The 8,808-nt window shown below is 35.1% G+C and overlaps 1 protein-coding gene across 1 annotated transcript; it reads left to right on the forward strand.

Annotated features, from left to right (window-relative positions):
* The first annotated feature begins 278 nt into the window (after window positions 1-278).
* LOC25501193 (50S ribosomal protein L13, chloroplastic) lies at window positions 279-4,920 on the forward strand. Its single transcript, XM_013589904.3, has 4 exons — window positions 279-638; window positions 1,154-1,339; window positions 2,631-2,801; window positions 4,552-4,920. Exons 1-4 carry the CDS (start codon window positions 390-392, stop codon window positions 4,666-4,668), a joined length of 723 nt encoding a protein of 240 aa, XP_013445358.1. The 5' UTR covers window positions 279-389; the 3' UTR covers window positions 4,669-4,920.
* The last annotated feature ends 3,888 nt before the right edge of the window (window positions 4,921-8,808 follow it).

The raw sequence follows: 8,808 nt of genomic DNA on the forward strand, positions 1-8,808 counted from the left end.
AATAACAAATGCCAAACAAATTTAACTTTAACTTAAAAGTTTTAATTTTCAACTTTATTATTAAAGTAGCTTTTAGACCTCAAAAAAATAGAGCCAAACACACCCTTACTTATCGTTATATTAATTTTACAAATATTTATATACTATCATATCAATCCATACATAAAAAGAATTAATGTCATATTTGATAGACTATTTTAACGTAAGAGACTTATTTGACTAACAAATCGTACAATTATACACTATTTTAAAATTTTGATACATTTATAATATAGGCTTATCTATCGCACACTCTCTGGCTGGCTCTACATTATCCCCAGTAAAGATAGAGCACAGAACACAACACAAAGCATCGTGAGAGAATTTATCATCATTCATCAACAGCAACAATGTCCTTGCTGTGTGGTTCACCATCAGTGACGTTCCCTTCATCTTCTTCATTCTCTCATCACAAGAATTCAACTTCTAAATCTTCCTTTCTTTCTTCTCAATTACCACTTTCAAACCTTTCATTATCATCTTCTTCAATTCGTTCTCCATCTTTCATTGTCCATTCTCAGCAGGAAACTTCCATTGTCGCAGAAGAAGAAGATCCTCGTTTCATCTGTGTTGAACCTGAGCCCCGCTTTCAAGGCCCGGTATAACTTCTCTCTCTCTCTTTTTTGTTAATGGGTTTTGTTCATTTTACACACTAAGTGTTGTTGTGTATGATTTTGTTAAAATTTTCTTGTATTAATTTCTGGGTCTCTGTAATCTAGCATATGGAATAGAAAAGCCTCAATTTTTATTGTCAAATTTTAGTGTTTGTCTCAATCCATCATTTTATGGTAATTAAGCCTTATTATCTTCTTTCTGGTTTGTAATTAGCACTTTAGCAGTATTCATTTCTCGTAATTGAAGTAAATTAACATGTAAATCCATCTTAATTTACTTCAATTATGCCTACATTTCGTATCTCATTAGTTTAATTAGCTTGGAAATGTATAGGTTATTACTTCATCCAATTTTTTGGCATGATTGAAAGTTGGAATTGCTTTAAATCTTTACGTCGGTATCCATGTCTTGTATTATTTTTAAAGCTTTTAACTTGGTAGATGCTTTTTTCGAATTAATGTATTTGAAGCGGCTTAACTGAAAAGAGTAATGATTGCAGGACATTTGGAACACAACCTGGTATCCAAAAGCTTCGGATCATGTCAATACAGAGAAAACGTGGTATATTGTTGATGCTACAGATAAAATTCTTGGAAGACTAGCATCAACAATTGCTAATCACATCCGAGGGAAAAATTTAGTGACTTATACACCCAGTGTGGACATGGGTTCATTTGTAATTGTGGTACGTATTTCTGCATTCATTATTTGCAATTGGCATGGAAGTGCTGATTTTTATGGTTTACTACTTCTACGGAATAAGCTTATTTGTTATATAAGTCAAGTTTTAGTTGAACATCTTTCTTGTTAATTTTCTTTTGGTTTTAAAATGGATGGAACTTATGCAATATATGATGGACTGTTTTCTAAGTAGAAGGAGTCAAGTTGAATCATAGGTTAATGGAGTTTCTTGCATTTTAGCCTTAACTTTTTGTGTTAAGTCACCATGAAATGGCGTAGAGGCTCAGTGTCATTTCCCTTCAAATTGTTATCATCATTCTGATAAAAACTGGTATTTTATTTGGAAAAAAGATGGAGATAAGCCCTATTTGGGAAGTTCGAGCACTGTAAAACATACATCAAGGGAATGCGTCTCCTTATACCCAAAGGCCTCAGCACTTATTCAAAATTTCAAATGTCAGGATATCTCAGCCACTTGACCCGTCTTCTTATTTATAACTACAGTTGGAAAAAAAAAGCCTTATTTCTCTAATTATTTCAGTCTTTTTCCTTGTAATATACCTTCTGTTCTACAGTTGTTAACTCCCTTCCCTGTTTTTATAGCTACTCCTCTATTATCCTTTTGGAGAGTTACTGTTATTGAAGAGTCCTTGTAATTCTAATATCTACTTACCGCTCTTCCTCTTCCTAAATACTGTACTCTTAACGAGTGGTTTGCTAACACACATTTAACCCTTTGCTATAATAATGTCACATTGACAAAGAAATTTGGATCACATTTCACATTTTTGTATATTGATTCTCACGCAACATAGTCTGTAGTTAATGTATTGCTTTAATGCATGTCCTGAAAAGTCTTGATGAAGCTGCTATTAATCTTGTTATGTCTGAATGTTTGTCATGTTTTTTCGATCATAATGGGAAGCTGCAAGACATGTTCTTTTTGTTATGTATATCTATTGTTAATGACTTCTCCGCTTTCTACATTCTATAGATTGTAAGGAAGTTTATTTATCATGCATTTGGTTTTAAATTTTAATTATAGGCATGTATGACTAATGATTTGACGACAGATTCCAATTTTCCACAAAAATAAAACTACAATATCAATAGAGGAAACAAAATCTCCTATAAAATGGTTGTATTGTTTATAAAACTTGCTTTTCACATTAATGACTATGTTTATGAGGCTCACCCTTCTCATGAAGTTTTATGCAAGGAGTATTGTCAATAATGTTCTGTTTCACGATTGCTTTATGTAGTCTTGGCCTATTATTTTAACTGGGGTTGTGTAGATAAATGCAGAAAAGGTTGCTGTCAGTGGGAAAAAGAGGACCCAGAAGCTTTATCGGCGGCACTCAGGTCGACCTGGTGGTATGACAGTCGAGACATTTGACCAGCTGCAGAACAGAATTCCTGAAAGAATTATTGAACATGCTGTTCGTGGCATGCTTCCAAAAGGGAGGGTAAGTTCAATAAAGTTCAATGTTTTTCCAAGAGACTTGTACAGTAGACATGTTAAGATGGATCATTGATGCATAGAGAAGTTGAATATAAATCTAAACTATGTGTTTAATTTTTATGACAAAAACATATCACACGTACTAGATTCGTTTCCATAACTGATGGAAGAATATAGAAGTGAAGAATGAAAGGAAATCTTACAGTCTATGCATGCCTGAGAGCACACGTTTTTGGTTTGAAAGGGATCCCTTAGAGAGTACACCTTTTGGTTTGAAAGGGATGCCTGAAAGTAGACTTTGTCTTCACCGGTGTTCCCTTCCTTTCCACTACCAAGCTTGAATCTAGTGGGTTGAATAGTGGTGGTGGGTTGTTCGACCTTCTTAAGACCCATCCATTCACCTTGTTGTCGGCTCCAAACCTTTCGACGTCAACCTTTCTATTTCGATGCCCTCCGTCACATAATGAATAACGGTGCTACTATTTTCGTCCACGACCCAATTATCACAACTTTGAATTTGAAGGTATGAGACGGAACCATATTCCTTCCTCGATAGTTACCTTGCATCTACCACCACCTGATGGTTTCAGACTTTCGGTGGCGGTCAGACTAACATGCAAGAATCCATTTTTTGCATCTTTATTGTGAACCATCTTCTCCGCTGTGCCGATTCATGTCCGGTGGTTCTTCTATTGCATTCAGGTTGGTATTCTTCACTCTTTTTCTTGCTTGTTGTTAACCTCCCATTTCTCCTTTTCCATTGTTATTACTTCCGGCTTCCTGCACCATATCTTGGCCACCAAAAATTGTTTTCTCCATCTTGACAGTGGGTTGCACTTTGCCTCTGCTCCGTCTTCACTCTTCTTCTTCTTGACTTTTTCCTGATACCCTCAATGCTAGGTTAAAATTATTTTTGGACCAAATTTGTGATTTGTCTTGCTTTGGCTACACCACCTTGTCATCAGATTTCTTCTCTTTTTGATCTTTTTACAGATTATTGGTCTTCAGACCCCCCATCTTCACAATTGTTTTGTGGTTCTTCATTCTCATCTGCAACAGATTTAACGTGCAGAGTATTCTGCAACCACTACTGGCTTACTCTGGCCTGTCAATTCAAGTAGAATATCTTTAATTTCTGTCAGGGTATTCTGCATTTCATCCATCTTGGCTGAATTTTTATCCATCTTGTAATGCTGAAACTCTCTCGAGGATCGGGCAGGTTGAGCAATTGTTAGGAGGAACCCAAGAACTGTTGTAATGCTGAAACTCTCTCAAGGATTGGGCAGGTTGAGCAATTGTTAGGAGGAACCCAAGAACTGAATGGAATAGAAAGAACAATTTTTTTAAAAAAAGAAAGAAAAGAAAGAATAGGAGAGAATCTCTCCCCTTCACAATAGAGTCGCTACTCTATTTCACAATGTTTACAATATTTACAATATTCAATCATCCGCTTTCTAACTCCAAAACCTCCCTGTTTATACATGACAATCCTACTTTAACTACTCTACTATTCTATATCCTAACACTGTATACAATTTATACTCATGGTCTTTCTTTGAACAAAATCATCTTCTTGACCTGTCAAGTTCATTGGTTGTTTTTGTGGTGCTTATTTCTCAGAAAGACTGAATAACTTGTGTTTATTCTAAAGAGGATTCCTTATCTCTTTAAATTGATTTTTGGATACTATTTTTGTAAACAAAAAGTGTTTATATATAGTTGAATCTACAGTAACCAAGGGTTGGTGTATGCAGCTTGGCAGGACTCTATTCACACGTCTGAAGGTTTATAGCGGCCCAGATCATCCACATGAAGCGCAGCAGCCCATTGATTTGCCAATTAGGGATAAGAGAATACAGTTGCAGAGATAAAGACATAGGTGTACGTTGCTTAGAGCATGGAATGAAATATGAGTATATGACAAACACTCTTGTCCATTTCACTGAACATCGAGCGTTTTTCTTTAGTTGCTACTTTGAATGTATTTCATTTGATGTTTATATTGTCTGTAGATGTATCTCATTACTGTATTGTATTGTTTTCATCCAAGGTTCTTTGTTGAATCTTGATAGGACCTTTTTTTTGTGTACCTTTGAAGATTAAACATGTCCCATTTTTAAATATGGTTGAGTTTATTAGCAATGTTTCCATTTTAAGTAAATATTCAATCTCTTATCTTTTTCCCTCAGAAATTAACAAACGTTGAACCATAAAATTGAGAGCTTGATGAGATCCATAGGGGCTTAGGACCCATATACCATTTTAAAGCTGATTAGCCACCAAAATAAGCTACTGACTTATACAAAAGAGAAAGGATGCGTGCTCTTTTGGCCTCCCTATTTTCTCTTTATCCTAAAAAATGACTTTCGGGAAGCCTTTAAAAACCCAAAAAATGGTGTTTGGTAGTTACGATCCGAACAATTTGTGCATTTGTAGGGGCCAAAAGAACTACATGTCAAAGAAGTAACTACTTACTAGTTACTACTATTGGCTGATTTAAGAATGATTTACAAATGAATATCATTTCTGGGTCCTTTCTTTAGAAAATGGAAGGACAAAAAAATGAGAAATAATTTTTCTAGTTCTAAAAGTTTAAATGAAAGAAAAATAAATATGATGATACAAACTGCCAAGTCAATGATAATGTACAGGGTCTTATTATTAAGATTCCATAGTTGAAGATTCTTTGATAGAAAACAGAGAAAGAGAAACACATGAATGGATAGAATTTGTGATTGTTCTCTTTTGATTCATTACAAGTGTACAAGTACTATCTATATGCAGTTATTAAATGGTGGTACAAACTAGTTACTGTGGTGCTAGCCGCACAAAATTACTAACACCTATGCAACTAACATCTAATGGACAACTATTTATCAACTAATTCTGTTATAGTGTTGTGTTCTTCATCTTGGCATCTAACTTCCTTCAATATCTCTGACAAGATGAATCCTGGTATATGTCTACTATTCATGTTTTGTTCTTTCATGAAACACTGGATGTGCAACAATGTGTAGGGAACTCTGATCATCAAGTACAAGACATGAATGTGATCACATGTAACTTTCATATCAGTCAACGGATACAACAACCACCGAATCTCATAGGTAGCAGATGCAAGAGCCGTATTCAGCTTCACTTGAGGAATGAGACACAATAGTTTGCTTCTTAGTGCACCATGAAATAAGAGATGTTCCAAGAAAATAACACACCCCTATTACTAATATTTTGGTATCAAGGCATCCTGCCCAGTCAGCATCAGAGAAACCAAAAATCTGCAATTTGGAACCTCTTCAAAACATTAGTCCACACCCAAGTAAACCATTAAGATACCTAACAACACGATAGGAACTGACTCAGTTTCTTAACCACAAAAGTAATATCTGGCCTAGTTGTAGTCAGATATAACAATTGACCAATCAACCATCTGTAGGCTAAAATATCAGTATATGCAACACTTTTGTCTTGATGTAACTTGATTGAAGGATCAGAGGGAGTATTTATAGGTTTAGAACCTAAGAGACCACTATCTTTGATGAGATATAGACAATATTTTCTTTGACACATATTGTGATTTCTTCTTTCTATTGACCTACCTCAAGTCCAAGAATGCATTTGACTAGACCAAGATCATTAATTTTAAAAGATGCATCATGTACATATTTCACATGTGTGATTTAGCTATTGAATCTCCTATTAGAATCACATCATCCACATATACTAGAAGTACCATGAATGATTCACCATCGGAATTAATGAGTAAAGAATGATCAGAATTTGCTTGTAAATCGCCTTGCTGAATCAAAATGAAGTTAGCTTCTCATACCAACTTCCTGCTTGCTTGTTTCAAGCCATATAATGATTTCTGAAGTTTGCAAACTAGATCAAGCTTATCCACTTGAACACACTCAGGGATGATCATATATACATCCTATTAAAGATCTCCATGCGAAAATGCATTGTTTACATCCAACTGATGTAAATGCCAATGATGAACTGAGGCTTAATAGAGTACCATTCTCACAGTTGAGTTTTGCCATTGGTGAGAAAGTATCAAAACAGTCCAAACCCTCAACTTGGTTATAACCTTTTGCAACCATTCTAGCTTTGAATATTTCAACCGAACCATCAACTTTGTGCTTTATGTAACGCCCTCTTTAATTATTTAATCATTTTATTGAGTTTAGAAGTCCGCTTTGATAATTTATGTGATTTTATATGATTAGGTGGTGTGTTGATATTTTATTAATAGGTTTATTTTAGTATTTAATAGAATAAGATTTGAAAATAAAATAAATATTGAGATGTGGGACTGTTTTGGAATTTAGAAGAGTTTAGTGGAAGAAGAGGAATAAGATAAAGTAAATAGAGAGATATAAATAGGAGAATACCTAGTTTAGAAAAAGGAGTACGTACGATCAGTTTTTGGAGAAAATGGAGAAAAAGCCAAGAGAAGAGGGAGAACAACTTGGAGGCTGCGATTTTTGATTCTAAGGTAAGGGTGAGACTAACATTCAATTCTATTAATTCCGTAATTCAATTGGTTGTAATTAACAAGTGTAGGATTGATTTTAGAGAATTTGAGAATTAGGGTTAAAGAGAGGAAATTGATGATTAATCGGTGAAAAGTTGTTAGATTGATGTAAAAATTGTCCTTAGACCTTAGATAATGTTTATGATGAATTCTGGAATCGAGATTAGGCTTAAAACCATGAGAGTTGATGGTTTTTAGGTGAAGCTGCACTTCTGCCCGTAGCGACATTCATCGCTCGCCTCCCGAGCAATGATCCTCACCACGGCGAGTGATGAACTTCATCGCACGCCTCGCGAGCAACCTTTCCTCGCCTCGCGAGTTGCACGTCGCAGCTCGCCATAGCGAACAGATGAACTCGCCTAGCGAGCTTGACCAGAGAGCATGCAAGATTTCGTGATTTTGACTTTTGAGTTGATCCTTAGATGCCTATGAGTGCCTGAACATGTCTAATAATGATTAGGAAAGACTAGAGAATAAGATTGAACCTGGAATAGTTTAAGAACGAACTTGTGGGAGTTATACCTGAACTCGCCATGGCGAGTAGAGGTCCTCGCCTCGCGAGTACTTGTGTTACAGAAGCCTTGTTTAGGATTTTTCGATCTTTGTCGCACGAGTCATTGAGAGTTGAACCTTGGGGTAGTTATGAATATTGTATATAACATTAATGATGATCTGTGAAGCTGATTTACGATGACTTGATGTTGTTATATTGTGTTATAATTGTATATGCATTACTTGAATTGTATGTGAATAATTGAGACGTTGTTGACTTGCGTTTGATATTATTATGTCATGCTGTTTTGTATACTGTTGTGTTGCTATTGTTATTTAACTAAGCTGCATGAGCCGGTCTAAGATGAAGGATGATGTTCCAACTTATTTGATTTGTGTTAAGAAGTCGATGTTCTAAAATGTTAAGAAGTTGAGTCCATTGCATACGCATAATACGAGATGGTAGAGAGCTTGATGCTCTGTATTGTATCTTTATACATAATACGCGATGGTAGAGGGCTTGATGCTCTGAGAGCCTATTTACGCTCAATACACGAGGGCTTGATGTTCTGAGAGCCTATTTACGCTCAATACGATGGGGGCTTGATGTCCTAAATGGTACCACATGCATGATTAAGAGGTCGTAGTCGCATTTTGTCTAGATGGTTCAAGAGGTATAAGAGGTGTCGTTGTTGTTTAAGTTATTATGAGATGATAAATATGTGTTGTTATATTATGATGAGATGATGAATGTGTTGTTGTTTATGTAATTATAAAATGGTGATTATGTTATGTTGTATATGATTATTATTATTAAGTGACTATTATGTTGTATTGTATATGATTATAATTATTAAGTGATGATTAAGTTGTGTTGTTATGTAATTATAAAATGATGATTATGTTGTGTGTTAAAGATGATAATTATGATGTGATGATCTATGTTGGTTATGATTTGGTTATTATGTGCTAAATGTTGATGTAT

The sequence above is a fragment of the Medicago truncatula genome, chromosome 8 (genome assembly GCF_003473485.1).
Source record: "Medicago truncatula cultivar Jemalong A17 chromosome 8, MtrunA17r5.0-ANR, whole genome shotgun sequence".
In the NCBI taxonomy this organism is placed as follows: Eukaryota; Viridiplantae; Streptophyta; class Magnoliopsida; order Fabales; family Fabaceae; genus Medicago; species Medicago truncatula.